The sequence below is a fragment of the Chlamydotis macqueenii genome, chromosome 15, assembly GCF_036417535.1.
Source record: "Chlamydotis macqueenii isolate bChlMac1 chromosome 15, bChlMac1.mat, whole genome shotgun sequence".
NCBI classification, from domain to species: domain Eukaryota; kingdom Metazoa; phylum Chordata; class Aves; order Otidiformes; family Otididae; genus Chlamydotis; species Chlamydotis macqueenii.
This window is the reverse complement of record NC_141570.1, coordinates 16,149,109-16,170,226: the sequence shown is the minus strand read 5'-3', so window position 1 is coordinate 16,170,226 and position 21,118 is coordinate 16,149,109. Positions and strand designations below refer to the sequence as shown.

Here is a 21,118-nt window from a genome sequence, read left to right as displayed (position 1 = left end):
CTAACCACTGATCCTGCCTGACCCCTATGTGATGTGGCTACTTCACTTTTAGTTGGAAAATTCAGAACCTGGAAGTGGAACATAGGAAGAGATTCAGAGAATCGGTCTCAGATGCTCTTTTTAATGACTCAAGGGAGCTAATCATCATGAAGCAAAATTCCACCCTAATTTCAGGACAGGCTGTTACTCTGAGTGCTGCCCCTAAACATTCCCATATAGTTGCCCCACTCTGGGAAAGGACATACCCTTCTTCCTTTGCTTGCACTATTACAAATTCCTAAAAAAGCATCAACCCACTACTGTATTTTCCATTCTACAGTCATTGGCCCTGGTCATTTACTGTTCTTCAGATGTACAAAAGAACTCCCAGCTATGTCTAGGAAGTTTATATGCTTAGGTCACTGTAGGGCACATGAACAAATAATTACTAAGTGTTGCCTGTGTCCTATCTGCTCTGTAAAAGGCTGGGTAACAGTTGGACTTGCAATACTATTTATTATTTTACACAGCACATGATTAAGAACAACATCTTGACACACACAATTTCACCCAGCACTCCCAGAAGTTTTTAGTCCTTCTTGGCAACACAGTGCTTCCATAAAACAGAAGGCATTGTAGAGGTCAAGTGGGATTATAAGAAATTGGGACTTCCCTAAAAATAATCACACTAACTCTAGGAAATTTGAAACGTAAAAGAAATTATAATCCACTAACATCCAGTGATTATGTTTCACACACCAGGATTCCTGGACTTTGCTTACTAACTTCACAAAGTAGACAGAAATAATTTTGCTTAACACAGAGGTGCAGCTCCCCCCTCCGGTCCCCCCCCCCCCCCCCCCCAAAAATAGCAACTGCTGAAAACAGTGCAGAGCCCTAGGACACAAGAAATTAGGATGTATGCAAATACAATCCTGAACAGAAGTTACAGTGGGAAGATTTAAAGTCTTAGCAATCAGATGAGTTTTCTGGTCACCACCATGGGATTTACAAATAGTCAGTATTTAGACTTCATGGATCAGAACCTCAGCCGGTAAAATTGATGCAGCTTAACTGAAAGTAGCTCACTGGAGCTACTCCAAATCGTATTCTCCAAGGATCTGGTGCTAACTATGTAGTGTAGCAATGCCTTTTCCCAGAAGTGTTATATCTATACATTTCTCCGTCATATTATTAAAGACACTTTATTTTTCCTTCATGCCCTAAACTTGAAGGCTTTGTTGCTCTTGTTAGGACTCTACTGTTGAGGGCTTTTTCACTATGAATTATAACATAGCTGACAGCCAGCTGCTTGAATAGTTTCTGTAATATTCAAGTATGGACAAAATTTCAGAGTTTCTCTCTAAAATAATTTTATGAAGTCCCCCCCAACTCCCTCCTTCTCTGGTGTCCTAAATTTAAATATCAATGCTATCAAGGAATTTAAGCTTTTTAATATTAGCATAATAACTATAATAAGAAAGTTGATTTTGCTATTAGAGTGATTTATATTCCCATTACTGTAAGATCAAAGTACATTATCATACTCATAGCTTTTGAATCACAACACAAAGACAACTAAACAACTTTACAGCCATACTTACAAGAGAGATTAAAAGCAGTAAGAATAAAACTATAAGAAGAAAGTCATCCATGTCCTATCAAGCTTCAACAACACTAACAGTAACTAGCTTGACCTGATGTGCATTAGGAAAGTATATTTTACTTTTAGACTAATGTCTTCCACACCAGGTTATTTGTTTGCTGCAGAATTGCTCGTTCAACCTAACTACCCATAATGATGCTGTGACAAAGAGGAAGATGCAGATACTCACTTCAGTATTCTGCTTTCATTGTTAATAGATAATTCATCTCCTACCTCCATCGTTCCTGACCATTTCATTAAATGCTCTTTTCTGAACGTTTGAGTAAAACTCTGCATCAAAATTAATGCAGCTAGTTCTCTATTACCTCACAGAGAACACTAAAGCTCATGTGGATGGCCCAAGCAAAGGCAGCTTGTCCAATGGATTCAGCAATAACAAGACATCTCCAACATAATTCAGACTGCCAAAAACAGCAGGGGACAGAAAATAAAGACATCTCTTTCATTAAACTTTATTCTGCCACCACTGACACAACATCTTGAATAGCAATAATTCAGTTATTATCAAAAAAGCTCTTCTGCAGCTGTGAAAAGTACACCTTCAATTAAAAAAAAAAAAAAAAAAAAAAAAAAGGAAAAACATCCCTAACTCTTCTGGACACTACTGAAAATGTGCATTCCCAAGACTTGTGATATGCCTGTATTTTTACTGAGAGAAAAAAAAACAAAACAAACAACCGACAATAAAACTACCTCTAACAAAGAAACTCTAACAAAAAAAAAAAAAAGAGAGAAAAATGGTAAACAGAAGATGCTTTCTCATAATTTGTATTCTTATGTCAGCCTTTCCCCAGCAGATGGACAGGCTTCTTTTTTAGTCCTTCCATTGCACTAACTAAATAACCCATCCAAATGCTACAAGAGAGAGACTCCCTTGAGCACAGCATAGTACTAACACTGTAAAACACGACAGGGAAATGACAGGATGTCCATACTGCACACAGCGTGGATATAATCCTTCCACAAACATGTCTTGTACGGGAACTCGCCCCTCCTCTCTCCTTCCATTACCCGTCAAACATTGTATAAAGAAAATTTCTAGCAAATTTGTGCTACACTTTGCAACTTACTGTAGTTTTTGTAAAAAAAAAAAAAAAAAAGTTTATTTTTAATTTATTTCCAAAATGTGGACAATGTCTTACATCACAACCAATAGAAAAACCTGTAGCCCTTTCACCTAGATTTTAATTCTATACATTTAATTTCATTATTTTAAATTTTTTTCAAAATCAGAGCTATATAAATATGATTAATTCATATTACCTGCTGTATCAGTGAAATTTTTCTATGTATGAAGGATTACAGAACATAGTGTACATAGTATAAATGTATTTACTATTAATAATAAAATGTCTGTAGGATAAACATACATATTTATCTGCAAGAGGAACACAGATGATTTTTCAAGTGGATCATAACATTTTAAAGTGAAACCCAAAACTAATAGGTGAAATTTTGAACACCAATTAAATTAATAGGAGAATTAATACCAATCCCAGTGGCATAACTTCTCTAGGATTATTTGTGTTTTAGTGTGATTAAGACAGTCTACACACTTAAACTAAACCCCTGAAGATGTAATCCAGGAACTGCTCCATATCAGCGATATAGACTGATGTCAGTATCATCCAGGACTGCGAAATTAAGACTATTTTTGAAGTTTTATCATTTATATTTGAAAATATTGCTTATTACTACATTTTGGACATATTTTTCACTCTCATTAGGGCAAACAGTACAGGATTTTGAAGTCAGCCTTATGTAAAGAGTCAGTATTTTATCCAGTAAAGTAAACAATAATAGGTATATTTACTTTGGTAGGGATTTATTCTTTATGTATATCATGCCATCTTTAAAATAAGGTCTCACTAAAACATATTTTTTTTTCTGATTTAATGTCTATTATTATGGTTTACTAGTAACCACCATAATAGTGTCTCCTAATATACAGTTATATTTATAAAATTCTTTAGCAATTATGAGTAGCAATAATTCTTTCCCTTTAAATTATTTTAAGGTTTAAATGACTTTACAAATTATTTGACAACATCATTTTTCATATTATAATTAAAATACCACATATGTGAAAACCTTTTCAGGATTATTTAAGAATTCATTAACACAAAATGGAGTTTAGAGGCTGGTACACATTTGGTTTAAACGAAGACCTCACTTTTCTATGCATGCTTCTGAAACACCCTGCAGCAATTTTCACAAAAAAAAAGTTGTTCTTTAGGATTCATGGGTAAACTTTCTACTCCCATTCCTGCTGTGCAGTATTCATACAAACTGCTGTTTTGCCACAAGTGTGTTCCTAGAGTATTAAAAACTTGACAAGCCCAAAGGTATATGGAAAAAAAAAAAATCTGTTTAACTATCTAATCAAATGCTTTAGACTCATTTGAGGTCAAAAACACTACAGTAAAAACATGCAAGAGTGTAAATTGCCTTTCTTGATTAATTTCATCTACAGAGTCATTTTAAGCTTGTTCTTCTAATACTTCCTCACCATGCCTAAAACATATTGCAAATTACATGGCTAATCCATACAGACTATATCCAATTCATTCCATCTTCTTCTCTTTGACTCTTTCACAATACCCTTAATTCCTTCTCACTTGTACGGCACTCACAGTGGAAGCACTCAGCCTGACAACACTGATAGCGCATTCTAATCTGCCTCTTCGTGGTCTATCAAGTCAATGATCTGAAAACTAAGAAGTGTATAATTAGACACTGACATGTCCAAAGGAACTGTTATTGGTCTATCATGTCACAGGCATTGACCCAATAGACTGCAACAGTTTTGGTCTGTTGGATTAGAAATCAGTGTTTTAGTAACTCCCTAACTCCAAATTTATCCAGTCCGCTGAATACAACAGACTTAAAAATTTTCAAGTCACACTTTCTTTCAGTATCTTCTAAGAGTGAAGAAGCTTGTATGAACTATTAAAGAGATAATTCCTACTTTTAAAATGTTAACAATTTTTTTTTTTCTTCAGCAGAAGTACTCAGTGTCTTTAAACTTGAGTGCTCTAGGAAGCCAGGTATGGAAATCTAGGCTTTAGTGTTTCTCTACCTCTTCTCTCAGTTTTTTCTTCATAATTTCCAGCATGGATTCCAAACAAGAATTTATAGTAATAGCCAAGCCTTTCCTTGTCTATGGGCATTCTTAAAATATCCGTTGATATTACAGTGAAGGAGAATGGAAATTACAGAAAAGAGAAGTGGAAGCAGGGTATGAAGAATACAAGCTCTGACATGATACAAGTTTCATACTCTGTGTTTACCATCACTCTGGGCCAGGAACCCTAAGCTTTTTCACTACTGCATTACCTCAGCTTTGAACTACTGGAGTAGTTTTAATAGTTACATGGATATTACATGAATACTGATATTAAAGACAGGTGAATCAAGCCTTCAAAGTATCAGAAAACATGTTAATTCTACCAAATATTAGAGGACTGTATTAAACATCAAAGTATATAAAGTAGCTTTCTAGACTTGGTAGAAGATTATTTTTTAATGAAATATAATTGTTTGCCGTGTTCTCCTACACTAACATGACTCCCCATGTCTCCCAAAAAAGCAGTACATCTACAATATTTTAGAATGAACCATGTTTCAATCATTAGAAAGTACTCTATGCAATACATTTTTATTTCAGGAAATTCCTTTCAAATTGCTCTACATGAAAGTCTCTGTTCATAATATTTTAAACTCTTTGAGTATTTTTTATTTTCTACTACAGTCCCTTTATTCGTGATCATCCACTTGTACTTTCTAATTCCTTCACAGAAAGGAAGTAAAGAAGTACTATTATGGCTATAACACGAGTCATATACTCCAGTCACTCCCAAAACCGTGATCTGAGTGATGAATATGGATTGTGAAATATTAACATGGTGCCAGTGATCCTCTAGTTTGCCACAGATCAGATACAGACATAAAGACATGCAAGCCTAATAGGTAGATGCCCAAATCCATTACCTCTCTGCAACAATGAAGTGAATGATTTTCTTTTTATTTTGCAATACTACAGGATAAACAAGCTCTAGCTAACGTAGATGACCACAAAAAACTAGACCAATCAAAAGTCATCACATCAAACCTAAGTGTTTGAAGAAGAAAACTGTTAAATATGCTATGTTATTGCTGTTACAAAAGCTAAACACAACTTCTGTACCCGGTGAAGATGCTAACTGATCCTTTTAATTCTCATAACTTGAGTGGCTCAGAATATGGGCTATACGATTATTGCTTACGTATGATCTTGTCCCCCAGACTTCTGCATTTCTTAAGATTCAACTTCTATGGCAAAAGTCAAAAAGGTTTGAAGGTTCCAGCTGAGAGCAGAAGAGTAAAGTTATCACTATACTCTATTCTTTTTCCTTTTCCAACCCAATTACTTTAGAAATGAAAACTCTGCATAGAAGCTCTTTTTCCTAAATCTTAAAAAGTACAATGATGAAATGAATGAAGTACTACATTTTAAGACATTTATTCTACTATAAAATTATTTAATTGAAAATTAAATTCTAACTGAAGATGTTATTATATTTTATATGCTCTCAAAAACTTAATTTTTAGTATATATCACTATTAACATCCTCAGTAAGAAAAATAATTTTAATAAAGCTATAGTGTTTTTCATTGTTTATTCATAAAATAAAAGTTCTTGAAGTCTACAGTATACAAAAAAAAATCACCTCCATCTACAGAAGCTCACATTTTGTATTTTGTGTATTTTTATTTTTCATTCTAATTTTTCAGTCTTTTATAAGCATGTTTTCAATTTAATAAAATCTGTACCTATTCTATTTTAGGTTAAGTTGACTACAAATATGAAGTACTACTCTCAACTACTTGCCGAAAGAGAACTGGAAAAAAATATTAAATTATAGCTCTGTAGACACTAACACTTTGACAAAAAGAATACTCCATACAGGCATGTTAAAAACGGAAACTATTACAATATCAGGATTTTACCAGGAGTAAGATTTCAGATCTGGAAGGTATACAACTTCCATATGACAAAAATCTCCTGTCTCAAATTTCAAAAATCCTATGTATGACCACAGAACATGTAAGACAAACTGATAGTGGCGGGGGGGAAGTTACCTGCAAAATATTTCGGAATATGCCTTAGTTGCTTTTCAAAAAAAGATTAGTGAAAAAATTCAGCTTCCAGTGACGAGGGATTTAGATCCAGACAACAAAGAAGCCAATGGGAATCTTCCCATTGCTTGTAGTGAGATTTAAATTTGATGCTGTATTAAAAAAAAAGGGAATTGTGCTCAAAGCAAAACAGCTCTGTACATACGTGTATGTGTGCATGTGCATGCCTGTGTGCAGGTGCATATGTGTGTGCGTGTTTGTGGGTGGGTGATGGATGGGGAATGTGTGTCTATATACGAATACACAACCACCCATATATAAACACACATAATCATCATCATTGAGTATAACAGGGTTAGCAAGCAGTACAAGTGAAATGACTCTGCCTTTCAGATGAGGCTACTTTACTATTATTGGGGTTTTGTTTTATTACACTACCATATACACCTTCATAAATATTACTGACAAACTTAATATGCAAGAAAGGAACATTTTTTTCTTACTCCGATCGAAGATGCAATAATCAAATAAAATCATAAACCACAAAACCAATAGCCAATCAATGTGAATACATCTGCCCATAGGCTTAATTCAAGCAAGCCATTCACTGAGCTATGTGATGAATCTGTCAAACCCAGTCCAGCATTACAGACATACTAGCAACACCAAGTGAACATGCAATGACAAAATGACAATACGCCCCACTGCCATGCTTTGACTTGTTCTAACTCATAAATATAAACTTGATGACTTTGCTAGTTTCTCTTACTTCAGACTTGAACAGAAATCTAACATCTACATTTTTATTTAATTTTTTAAAAAAAAATATTACAGGAAAGCTGAATAAAAGCTGTAGGAAGATTTTATTGACATTGGATTTAGTGCCTTTTGCACATCCTTACAATTATTTTTTCCAAACACTTTCGAGTTTGTCAAGCAAAGCTCCAAAATGGTGAAGAACATATATAGACCAATAGGTCTCCTTTTATCAGCGATAAGAATTGGAAAAATTTATCAGAAATATTTTAAATATTGGAAAGTTAAACATAACTTTTTTTGATCCATTTCTGCAAAGAGCTTCAAATCTTTAAGTGTAATTTAAATCCAGTTCTAACTTTTTTTTAAGTTCTATTCAGTGATTTTCATGCTTCATAAATAAAACAAAGTATCTTTTTGTTTGTTTTGTTGTTTTTGTTTTACAATTCTAAGAAATGACCGGAGAAATCTGCAAGGTCTATCTCTGTTGTGAAATTATTTTTAGGAGTACATGATTTGTCTTAAGAAATATTTAGGGTCTGTGTTGATTTGTTTTATGAAATTTCCTTGCCATCTGATTCTCCCCTATATAACTGCTCTTTGCCTATTTCCAGCAATGTTTCCAGCTGTGACAAACAAGGATACCATTGCATTTCTTTGCAATACAGCTCTCTTACACTGATCGTTATCCATTGACTTGGTGTATTGATTCTGGAGATCCAAATCTTTCTGTTCACCTTTTTTATTTTTTTTTAATATACGAAAACATGTCTCCAATCTAAAGATGTTCTCTTTCCATCTCCTGACTTAAGCAGCACGTCAAATATGGAACATTGCCATTCATCATGTCTATGAGTTGTGATCAAAAAAAATAAAGCTTTTTAAATTTTTTACATTAATATGAAGTAGTGTTTCCATGATATGTCACTGCTTCAATAGTACACACTCACTGGTCCTCACTTCTTTTTTCTGGGCAGTGTTTACACATAAACAATAAATATATTTCATGTGTAATTAAATTAAATCAGGGCTTAAATCAACACTAAATACGAGTAGTGTATAAGGAGATACAGAATCTTCAACATTGTCAGAGGACAGCAGATGATTATTACATTGAGAAGAAAAGATAGAAGCAGTTGCACTGAAATATTTCAGCACTTTAAATATTAATAATTTACAAAAAAAATGCTAAATTAAGTTCAATAAAAAATGAAAAGTTAAATTAAGTAAACTGTAGTTGTGAGTAATCAGAGGTATCCATGTTTGCACATAGTTTCCCATATGCAAAGAAATGTTTGAGCAGAATGTTATTTGTTTCATTCTCTAAGCTAGTTTTAGGATTCTTCTACAAAGAAATTCAGTTACAATATTTGTAATTAAGACAAGAAACCATATTCATTTGGGGGAAGCAGATTGAAGATGAGGGTTAACCACATTTAAAAAGAGAAGTTAAATTAAAAAAAAAATCCAAAAGAGAGAAAGTTCATTTAAGATATTTAAAATTATGCAAGCAAAGACAGGTTATTACAATTCTAATTACACACAAAGTGTATCTGGAAATTAGACCTTTTTTCAAAAAAAAAAATTAAGGGTTGTAACAACTGCATTACTACTGGTGCCATCTCAAGTTTCCTTTACAGCATTTAAGAGCACTATCTTCTTAGACAAATCCTTTACATTTTGTTCACATAACTTAGTGATGTTGACTCTCTACCCATAGAAGAACATGTGACCAACTGATGTTTTATCTTACAGCATTTTATTTGTTTTATGAGAAGGTACATTAATTCATAATTAAAGCATTTAAGAGTCATCTTGATACTGTTCAGTTTCTCTATGTAATGTATAGGTTTTCAGAAATTCATTTATTCATAGGAATAAACACTCTATTAAATGATTCAGGAACACCTGAACGAGACATGGCAAAAAAAAAAATGACTAACCACAAGAGGCTATTTATAATTTTGTCCTTTCAGTTTAGTAAGTTTTTAGAAGCAGGAATAGTTTTGCATTATAAGCTCACAGAAAAATACTAGAGCTGTGACATGCTAACACGCCTTTGTGGAAATGAAATGAAACTACTGAGTAGCACTTCATCTTTGTAGGTTACCCTAAGTAGAAATCGGACATTGCGACCAAAGTGCACACAGCACGTATCTAGTCCATATTACTGATCCAAAATTAATAGAAAGTAACTTGCTTACCTGTCTGACACAGCATGCCTCAGCCACACATGCAAATTATTTTATTCACAGAACTTTAAAAAATGTATCTTCATTACCCAGAATAAGCATTTGAAAGGCAAATACGCATGCATAGCATTGTAACATTCATACCATGGTACTTGGTTCTAAAAATACAGAATCCATGAACAGCACTTCAATCTAAGAAATAGTTCACTGAAATTTCTTAATCTGTTGATTTCTTTAAGAAACAGAAACATTTAAACCGTATCTAATTTAGCATCTAAAGAAATTTTTCAATACATATTCAAGACTTAAGAAATTATCTCCATGAATCCAAGGGGAAATTTTCTTAATTCACGAACTGAAAGGTGTGACCTTACTACTCACTGCTACTGTAAAACAAAATATATGCACATATCTGTCTTTCACAATATACATCCTCCCTTTGCGACTGTCCACTCTTCAAGTAATAAAGATAGCATAGATTTTGTTAAGGGTCCAGTTTATGAAGAAAACATAGAATATTCGTTCTTTGGATTACAAAATAACGTCCACACACTGAAAGACTTAATTTTATGCAATTTGACAAAATCGTATTCCTACTAAAGTCAACAGCAATTTAGACAGATTTCAAAGAGGTCTCAATTTTCGCCTTGCAAGATAACAATTTATGTCACATAACTTTCAGTTTATAAAAGTTAAGTCTTTGTGTGTTTCTCTTATGCAGATTTTGAGGATAAAAATACAGAGCAAAAGAATAACAACTGATTTTTTCAGTATTTAAAAAAAATCAAATGCCTGGAAACAAAGCAAATGGAAAAATTATTGTTTTGCCTTGGACGGCTGAAGCTTAGGCAGAATTCATTTTCAATTTCTACTGACTAAAACAATGTCTATTAGAACTGAGGGCACTCAATAGGTTCAAGTTCCAAATCAACTGACATAATACTCCTAAGACAAATAATGATCTTCAGTAGCAGACCATCATGAAGCTGTACATATATTTATCCACATTGTCCAAGGGTCACAGGCATTAACTGGATGATCTACAACTTGGGAGCCTGCACATCTCATGCCTGATTCTCAATTAAGGCCTAAAATCTCTCAATTTATGGCTATTCATGGATTACAATAAAACAGCCTGCTTTAAATATCACAATTATCTGCAGAGCAACAAGACAGTCATGAGACTTCAACAAGGCCAATTTATAGAATCATCTTCAACTTCCACTGGTCAGATGTTTATTAGCAGTAAAGGAGGTCTTACCTGTCACTGTAGGCAGCTGCAGTGGCAGTGGCAGGCTGGGCATACCGGTAGGCAGCATAACCACCCTGAAACACAAACTCACGCTCTAACTGGATTGCTACAGCACCTTCGTTAACGCTTTGCAAAATTTAGCCACAACTGAAAAAGCACTGTCATGCTCTAAGTTCAGTTGAGGGATTAAATACATAGGAAATATTTCCATGAATTGTTAAGCAAAAGTTATCACCACAAACTTGTAAAGATTTGTCACAGAGATCAGGAGAAAGCAACAAATTGTTTTCATCAATGTAAGGTTTTTTACAAGACAATACTGTATTCTTCCACAAGTTTTCAAATAGCAGTTGTTCTTACCAATGAGATATATGCATATTAATAAAGCAATGCTGAACTTAAAAGAAAAACTCAGCTAATAATATTTTTTTTTTTTTTTTGTACAAAATACGATTTATCATATCTGGTTGATTAGACCTATGAATTTGTGCACTCAATTAACACTTCATGTTACATAGGTTTCCAATTTATACATAAAATTATAATGAAGCAGCAGAATTCTCTTCTTCCATAAATTAACATTCAGTTGTATGTAACGGTAATTGCAGCTGTTCAATTAAGCAAGCAGGACAAACAAACACGCATTTGAAAGGAATTGTGTGCAGTGATGCATTGATTATCAAACTGTGAGAACAGCAGAGCTTCCTGTTCAATGGACCACGGTGTTACCTCAACCATTTCAAAAGGATCTCAGCATGCCAATTAACAGAGGCCAGTCTCCACAGATAACACAAACGCCATTTACGTCCCAATTAGAATTCACCACCCCATAATCCTCTGGGACAGGGGACTTCTGTATTTCCTTTCCCGCCTTCCCCCCACCTTAACGAAGACTTGAATTAAAAAAAAAAAAAAAAATCATGTAGCTTTGAATAAAATTAACTATTTTGCTAAAATGTTCGTTTTAATGGATTGATTTTTTTTTTTTGAAGGCTGCATTCACACAAGATAATATGCTGAAGTGTGAAGAATAGACAACCTTCCGTGTAACAGTAGTACATTTTTGCCTCAGGAACTTTTGTGAGGCTTCTATTTTGATTTTACAAATAAAAATCCACTCTTTTCAGAAAAGCAATTTCAACTACTTTTACAAGCTATTTCCCCTTCTACTGCTTTCCTTGGTGGAATTACCTAACAGGTGTAAACTTTTTTTTTTGGTCTGAAGATTTGAAGCAGATTGGTTCTGGAAATCAATCGCTCAGCTGATAACACCACATCACCCTAAGAATAAACATATGCTCTACATATACTGACAACTCGTTAGAAACTCCAGGCTTTGAATTGTCAGCTCACTCGAGGGGTATTCTGACTTTTTCCAGTGCTCACACAGAGAACAGAACATTTACCTCCCCGCTCCTGGTCAGCTCCCTGCCAGCAGCAATTGTGTCCCACAACCCTGGAATAAGGTAGGAGCTCTCACACACTCTATGTTTGCTCTGTGCAAGCACAGGAGGGCTGAGATGAAATACTTTCTCATTTCAGCTTATTTGATTTTTATAAACCAACAGAAGGCTATTACTGTCAAAAATGTATAATAGGCACATATTGCTCGCAGGTACGTGCGTACAGGCAATCAGATGTCAAATAATGTCACCGAGCGCAAACTGAGCCGGTAAGCGGTGAGGCTGAGATATGATAATGCGAACGGCACGCTTGCTCTGGCTTCTGCTGCAAGGAGGAAGGGGAGAGATAATACCAGTTTAGCTCTTCTCCCCTCCTGGTTTTGGAGGTTTTTTTTTTAAAAAATAAAAAAAATAAAAAAAATATATAGATATGAGGGAGTACAAATGGTAAAATATAAAGAAAATATTAAACTTTTTTTCCCAATCCGGTAGCAGACTGGAGGTCATTCTGCAGCATGACATGACTCTGTCGGCCATATGAACGACTCCTTTGCTTACCCTGCAGCCCATTTCTAAAGCCCCTTATTTAAATGTGGCAGCCACTTCGTTTCCATCCAGCAACGCACATAGAACGACTCCCACCATGGCATGGAATTGAGAACGGGCCACCAGGAGAAGTATCAATGTCCCGATGTCCTTAACCAGGCAAAAATGAGCCAGGCTGTTCATATACGGGCTAGTCTTAAATCTACAGACGGTAGGCTCTGTGAGGATTGCTTCTCTCTTCTTTATTTAACCACCACTAAAAATCGGTCAGTCAGTGAAGACAGACCCTTTCTTGCTCCCTAAATATAAGTTACTTTCCTTTTATGATTAAATTTTTATTTGCTTTCATCAAAGAATTGCTGCTGAACAATGAAGCTCAACTCTGAACTTTATTAAGATGCTTTGGATTCAACCATCGTATGAAATTTGTGAGAGTCCTGGAAAGGCTGAGTCTAAAGCAATAAAAATACAAAGACAGTGAAGTTATTGAATTTGCCTGAATTCTTTGGAGATCTGAAATGCAGATGCATTTGTTTATCAGGAAAATCATAGAATCATAGAATCATAGAATAGTTAGAGTTGGAAGGGACCTTCAACGGTCATCTAGTCCAACCCCCCTGCAAGAAGCAGGGACATCCCTGACTAGATCAGGTTGCTCAGAGCCTCATCCAGCCTGGCCTTGAACGATTCCAGGGATGGGGCATCCACCACCTCTCTGGGCAACCTGTTCCAGTGCTCTACAACTCTCATTGTAAAAAATTTTTTTCTCATATCTAATCTAAACTTACCTCCTTCTAATTTAAACCCATTACCCCCTATCATAATTCCTTACTAGCCCATGTCATGATTTCATATTTTTGACATAAGCTAACATATAATTACACATACAACATTCTTAAGGAAATTCATTTTACGGGGTTTGTGTTCTGCAGTTTTGGTGCTGTACTAAGTTTTTTTTTTTGTTTTACTTCAGTTACTTCAGATGATTTATCACTGCAACAGCAAAATACTTGAAGGTATACTTTATATTGGGAGTCAGGGTGGGAATCTGATCCAAAATCCTGAACTCTAAACTTCTGGGACAAGTTCTACTTCACAATTTTTTTTTATTTTGAACTTGGCTAATGCCGTAGATCAAGAATAGACTATTAATATTCACTGTATATACATCTCTTAAGTAATATATTAAAAACTTATCTCCATGCCTTAGACTATATTGCAAAATAAAATATTCAGAACAAAATTATGTAATTATTACATAATAACAAATAACAGTTTTCAGTTCCTATGTTTTAGGAATGCTTTTTTCCTCCCTTAGTAAGTCCATTCAATCAGAAAGTACCTGACTGGTATACTTTAAGTTACTATTTTGAAAATTCAACTGAAAAATAAATTCAGCTAATATAATTTTAAAATGTCTACTGCCTTATCTGTGCTCCCATATTTGCTGTTTCCAAAAGAACAGTAACATAATGTTATGGCAGCTTAATTTGTCTTGAAAAAAATTAAGTACAGAGTTAATATACCCGCAGTCCAAATTTAGAAATATATCTTAGTGCCATAAAATACTGAATGGGATGCTCACAACAGTCACTGTTGTATTTCATGGGATTATGAAGAATTTATATGATTTTGTGATAGAATCTGGAAAATGAAATGCAATTGGTAGCCTATTTTTATCATTTATACACACAAAATCTGTTTTCTCATATAATTATTTGAGTATTAGTTTGAGTTTACAGAGTCTACATTTAGCACAATGAGTATTTTCCACCAGTCAGTATGTCATACCTGTGGTAACTTATTGCCATATACAGGCTCTTGCAATACTGCTCTATAAAGAAACAGAAATGGAATGATTTGGATGAGTAAGGAAAGAAAGATGTAAGGAAGGAATTAGACAAATTCTCCTAAGCCACTAATTACAATTTTCCTTTCAATGTTTTATGCATCTCTGTGGCTCAGGCAAATTGAGAAGGAGCAGTGGGATCTGTGGAAGAGCGTTGGCCAATTTTTACAGAGGAATCATACTCAATTTTATAAAGAAATTACAGAATTTTTAGATAAAATACAATAAAATGGAAATTCATGGAAATAGAAGGCACCTGTATTTTTAATAAAATGTATTTATCTATAGGAAGAATAATTTCCATAAAAACGAGTTTACACAAACACACATCTATAAATTACAAAACCACGTATACACGTGTGCACCTCCTCCTAAAATACCTAAATTACTTTTTATCTTGATCTTAGATATACTGACACTATTTATTGTAGATACTGATAAACTACATAACAGGGGTTTTTTTTGTTAGTTTTTCCCTATTACTAACCTATTTAATATTCTATACAAATGTTGATATTTATTTTTCCCCAATTTTTACATTCTCTACCTCTTTTCACTCAAGGATCTAAAGTATTTTGTGAACATAAATTAATCAAGGTTCAAAAATCTTCTCTGATATTGAGAATTGCACCTGCCTTATTAGCTAAAAATAGAGGAATAGGATTAAAAATGGCACAAATTATACCCAGCTCTGCAAACTAAAAAATAGTAGTAGTAGTAGTCATTGCCTCTTCCTCCACACTCATATGATACTGAGGTTTGAACAGTATTTGTTCTGCTCATGGTGAAAACTTTGGGAGAATGAAAAATAAAATGTCCATAACCTCTTTGTGCTTACTCGACTTCTGGAACAGGTCTACATGAAAGGTTCATTACTTCTTTATTGTGCTCCTAGAGGTATCTGTTGTCTCAGAAAAGCTTTTGGTAATATATTCAAACTGACACCACCTGCATTAATTCCAACTAAATACAATCACTAGGAGTGATCTAGTTTGTTTTTTTTTTTTAGTGTAGTGTTTATATCACAAATAAAGATCAGCGACATTAAAAGCCATTCCATCGCTACACCTCAAAACTTGTTAAAAGGTATCATGCAGTGTTCCAGCACATGGGGCGCTAGTAAGAACAACCCACTGCTCCTTGGGGACTCTTGCCCTTGAAAAGAAGTAATTTCTCCACTTGTTGTTCTGTTTCTGTTAGTCAGAGGAAATGGTACATCCATTTATAAAATGCAAAAATCTTTGGTTTTTAAAAGAAAGACTTCATATCCTTGATTTTCACATTGCAACAGTGCCTTTCAGGATATCCAATTGCATCGATGGAGTTCTACCTAGTATCAAGGGAACTCTGCTTAAATAATTCTGTCTGCTTTTTCCTTGGGAAACAAATATGCGCTCCACTCTCTACCATCCTACCTTTGAGTTAAAAGTGATGGCAGTAGCTATTGATAACCTCGTCCCATACCCCTGATCACCAAGCAGGTCTTATTGTTCATCAGCAGCTCAGGGGGAAAAAAAAAAAAAAATTAAAAAAAAAATAAAATCTTAAGCCCATATACTTCTATGTTGTTGTGGACTATCACTAGCTGCAATAACACCGGTCCAGAATCCTGAGAGCAGGTCAGAAAACCTTGCTGTGAACAACAAGACAGACTGATGTCCATGGTTAAAATGTATCACCAAGGGACTTCCCAAGCTGGTGAGGACAGAGCTTGGAAGTTTCTTGTATTTCTTAGCCTTCCCACATTTTAGGTGCAGATTGAAGACTGGTATGTTCTGAAAACATTCTTTATGACAATAACAAAAAAACCCAACAGATTTAAGACAAAGCAGAGCAATAGCATAGAGCTATTATCCTAACTGTACATTTCTGTTACTATTTTTGCTTCATTTTGTGGTGTGTATTTTGTTATTGTCACAGGTGTCAATCTTCATCTAGGAACTTCTGTATTTGCTGGCAGGCAACCTTCATTCTCTTTTAATTACTTTTTCTCTTAGCGAATCAATACTTAATTTTAAAAGGTCTTCCATACTTCCTAATCATCTCCTTTATTTTTCCTACACAAAGGCACACTTAAAAAGGAATTCAATAGCTCAGCTATTTCAGAGGCATTATTATATTTCATATAGAACTACATGAAATATATATTATATTACATCTAGAATCATGGCTGTTGATTTGTCATTTTAGACTCTACTTTCCACCTATTTTTATATTCCTATTCCTCTGGTTAGTATTAAGCAACTCTGACTATTTGCTGTTCATGGTTTGCCCCGCAGTTTTCACCCAACCAGTATCTTTCTGTGCCTTCCCTCCTTCCTTTCCACAAAATCTAGCCATCAAAGGCTATGCTGATAGCTAGTTATGAAAAGATTGGCGTGGTCCATATTACTGTTGGTACTCAATGTAATCATATCAGGATGAAACTCACTTTGATATACTAGTTAATGTAAATTTTTGGTCTGGCTTTTCAGTACTGTGTTCCTTTTGTTTTGCTCTCTGTGGTATTTTTAAGGTTCCTTTCTCTCCAATCTACTATTAAAACCTATACCGTTTAAATTGGTTCTCTCCATTTTTTCACAAAGCATTTGTTCTTTCACAAAGCTTCAGCTCTGCACTTAAAATGAAAAGCTGAGTGGAACTATGTCATAATCAATTGGGATTTAATAAATAACTTGGTCCACTGCAAACTAAGAACTAATACACTGTGAATCGTAAGGCTTCTGTTGATTTATGCCAGTTCTCAATCTTCTCTCCCTCCCCTGCGAAATGTTTATATGCAAGAAAGAACAAATGTGAAGAGAAATGAATTATAAAATAATAAGCTCTGTACATTATAAAAAAATGAAACAAATTTTCAGAAGAGTGTATTAATTCTGTCAACAGCTCTAAAGGTAAACATTCTGCTGCATTAAGAGAACTAAGAAATGCAGTCAGAAATACAAGGCTGCAACTGATTGAAAACCAATGCACCAGTACAGTTATTCCATTTTCTAGTGCACATGACTATTCCAGACAACAAAACTAAAGCTATACTAGAAACTAGTAATTTCTTCTTCCTCACTGAAACGCCTTTCCATTTGGAAACAAAATGTTAAAGTCTGTGAAAGGGTGTGAGGTCACCTAAAAACAACATTGTCAATCACCAAAAGAGATATTCCTGGTTTTCAGCAGAAGCATATTCCAAAACCACCAAGTGTTACATTAATATTTAGTTCCCACCTATACTATCACATTAAAGCATCATTTTGCACTTGAATAAGCCTTTGGCAAATGGGCAATTCTCATGTGTTTTAAGCAGTATGTTACGATAAGATGACTAACTACATAAGGAGAGAAGGTTAATCCATGCTATTTTATTTTAAATATATTTTTAAACTACAAATGTTTTTTTTTTCAGATAAGTATCAGCCTCTTTCTACCCCATCAGATAAACAAAACCTACTTCATCCATAAATTCAAGTTGTTTTCCTTCTTTATATAAAACTTATTTTAAAAAATAAAATGTGTTCCCTTGGAGACAGTTCTAAAAGATTGCTGACAATGAATACAGGGAATGTTTTCTAGCACTACCTATTGAATTTTTAATATTCATACCAACTTCAACTCATCCACGTCTTGATGTCTTTGATAGTATAACAGAAGTACAAGTAGGTTAGAGAAACTTGTCTGGTCAAATAGAGATGATACCTGTAACTTAAGACCAGATTGCTTTATCAAAATAATAAAAAATATTGAAAAGTACTGGAGTATCAGTAACATAGTTTACATCTATACATTAAAAAAAAAAAAGCCTGAGAGCCCAGAGTATAAGAATTAATTATTTTATAAGAGTGAAGTTCAGCCTCCACGACCTAAAACCTCTTGCTCACTCAGACATAACTAGTGTCTTTGTAAACATTCAAGGTAAAAACTTCAGTATTGGTGAAAACTTAAAAAAATATTGTTAAAAAGGAAACTGGTGACGAATGAGGTGAAGTAGGTAATGATGGATCCAGGGCTATAAATCCTTACTAAAAAATACAACCATTTCTTACATCATGAGCAGCTTCTGCTTATTTAATTTTAAATGAAATAAGTGGATTTTAAAAAAGCAAATGACAGTCTACTCAGATTACTGAGAATGCATAGCCGTATCTTAAACTTACTCTGTAATTAAACTCTCCTATCAGTATGGCACTTACATATACCCAATGCCCTGGATTTGGGCAATCCGTATCTCTCCATAAAGTATTTTCATACTTCAGGTATTAATAACACTCAACTTGTCTTGATATTTAAAAATGTGCTTTTGGGGATTTGCAGACTAATGTTTCTCCTTTGTTTTTATTTTTTCTTTGAAATTCAGTTTGGAAGGAAGACACCCCTCCACACACGCATACACATTTTTCACACCTTTTTGCATTCATTCAGAATTTGATTGAAGAGTTAATTCAGCTCCACTGAACAATGATAGATGTAATGAACAGAAAGGTCTTCCAATGTGAGAGATATTCTTCTCAATTCTTTCTGACAGGCAAGGGATGGCAAATAGACAAAACAGAGTCAAGCTAGGCAGCAAACTTGTAAAAAGAATGACTCTGGTAATGTACAAGGACAGCATGCACATCAATGAATACTTACATAAATGTCTGCACCATAAAATCCATCCTGGTATACAACACTGCAAGGATGCACACACAAAGAAAAACATCCATATTAGTGCATTTCCACATGCAAATGCCACCAACCCCTGCACAGCCGAGGTTAGTCTTGTCACAGGAACAGAGGGAGGAAGGCACTCTTCACATTGGTTAAGGAGGCTGGGAGTAATCATCAGAAGCGCAACTGTACCGAATGCACCATCTTATACTGTATGCCGAATGCTTTCTCAAAGAGAGGCCAAGCATGGCTGGATTGGAAAATACTTTTGACAAGGTTTTTTGGTGTTTTGTTTGGTTTTTTGGTATTTTTTTTTTAAGAAATCACATATTTTCAGCATTTTTTTCCTATAAAAATTTCCAGTGGGCCCATCCTACAATCAATTTTAACACATTAACAAAATGCTGCTTTCTTGTCCTGCAATTGTCAGCCCTCTGAAACAAAGCAGTAGTTGTCATTTCTTAGATGGAAAACAAAACACAGCATAAGTTATATGGTGAGAGGAATGTGTGAAATAATTATACTGGTGGTATTCTACCTATCGGGTCAAATCTCGATACCTCAGTGTATGCAGAGAGTATTCATAGATACTGCGTTGTTGGCTTAATACACATATCCGATAGTGACAACAGGTCTGTTAAGACTGTTATGATGTTTTTCTTATTAAAAAAGTACTAAACATTCTCACTTTATCATTTTATGACTTTGGAAAACGTGACAATGGTTCTGAGTTCCCCTAGAGTTTTTGTTGGGTACATTACTACTTCTTACCTGAAAAAATGTAATATCTTTATACTGCTGTTAACAGTTCACCCAGAGACTGCTACAGTTCAGCTAAGATAAATCATCAGTGTAAATAGTTCAAATTTTAGATTCTAAACCCTTCAGGATAAATGACGCACTATGACAAAGATGGTTTAAATGATTACACTACATAAAACTAGAACTACAAAACAGTGGCCTACTAAGTACACACATTTCAGAAGTCGTGCAATTTTACATTCATTTGGCAGTTCTGCAACTTAAAATGGGTATTTCCAATATCAGAATCTACCCAAGCTGTTTTGAGAGCTAAATATGAGAGCACACAACAGGGTTTTTTGCAACAATATTTTCAATTTAGGAATACTATTATCTGGGAATAATAGTTATTACCAAGTTGCTAGCCTCAGCTGTTTTGCAATTCCAACAAGAATTTTCATGTCAGAAGTATAACTGATCTATTGAGGTCAATGACCAAAACCCACAGGGCTGAGCTGGTACGCGTCTAAGTCAGAATCACTTGAGAGAAATCATAAATATGCATACATGCACAAAAACCACATTGATAAGACTACATTGATGATAAAAGTTTGCTAGGGAATAATAATGTGTGAAAACTCAACTCCACTTAAACCAGAGTGTCTGCATTTACTTCAGTAAGGTCAGACCTTTACTTGTGTATTTTTCTATTTATTGTGTCAGCAAAGCAAAATATGCTAAGCCTGCTCTACAACGGTAGCTTTCAGAGAGCTTGCTATTTACATTGTGGCGTACCTTCATTTTGGTTTTGATATTCTGATTATTTTAAAACAGTACATGTTTTCCTTACACTTGTTTGCATGTAAGAAGTAAAACATTCCACATAGCTGAGGTAGAAGTACACAATCATGAACAACATGGAAGGAGTCCTATGAGATGATATACAAATGATACCAAGTTTACTGAAGATGGAGG

The 21,118-nt window shown here is 34.5% G+C and overlaps 1 protein-coding gene across 36 annotated transcripts in view; it reads right to left on the bottom strand.

The window, feature by feature from the left end:
- Nucleotides 1-21,118, bottom strand: part of RBFOX1 (RNA binding fox-1 homolog 1) — a 968,785-nt gene that overhangs the window by 20,716 nt on the left and 926,951 nt on the right. For 32 of the 36 annotated variants that reach the window (XM_086759520.1, XM_086759516.1, XM_086759504.1 and 29 more), the window contains 2 exons: nucleotides 19,385-19,424; nucleotides 10,973-11,037 (listed from right to left, as the gene is read on the bottom strand). In XM_086759520.1, coding sequence (XP_086615646.1) covers nucleotides 10,973-11,037; nucleotides 19,385-19,424 — 105 coding nt within the window. The remainder of the gene's footprint in view (nucleotides 1-10,972; nucleotides 11,038-19,384; nucleotides 19,425-21,118) is intronic. The other 4 variants (XM_086759503.1, XM_086759509.1, XM_086759510.1 and 1 more) reach the window with 1 other exon arrangement.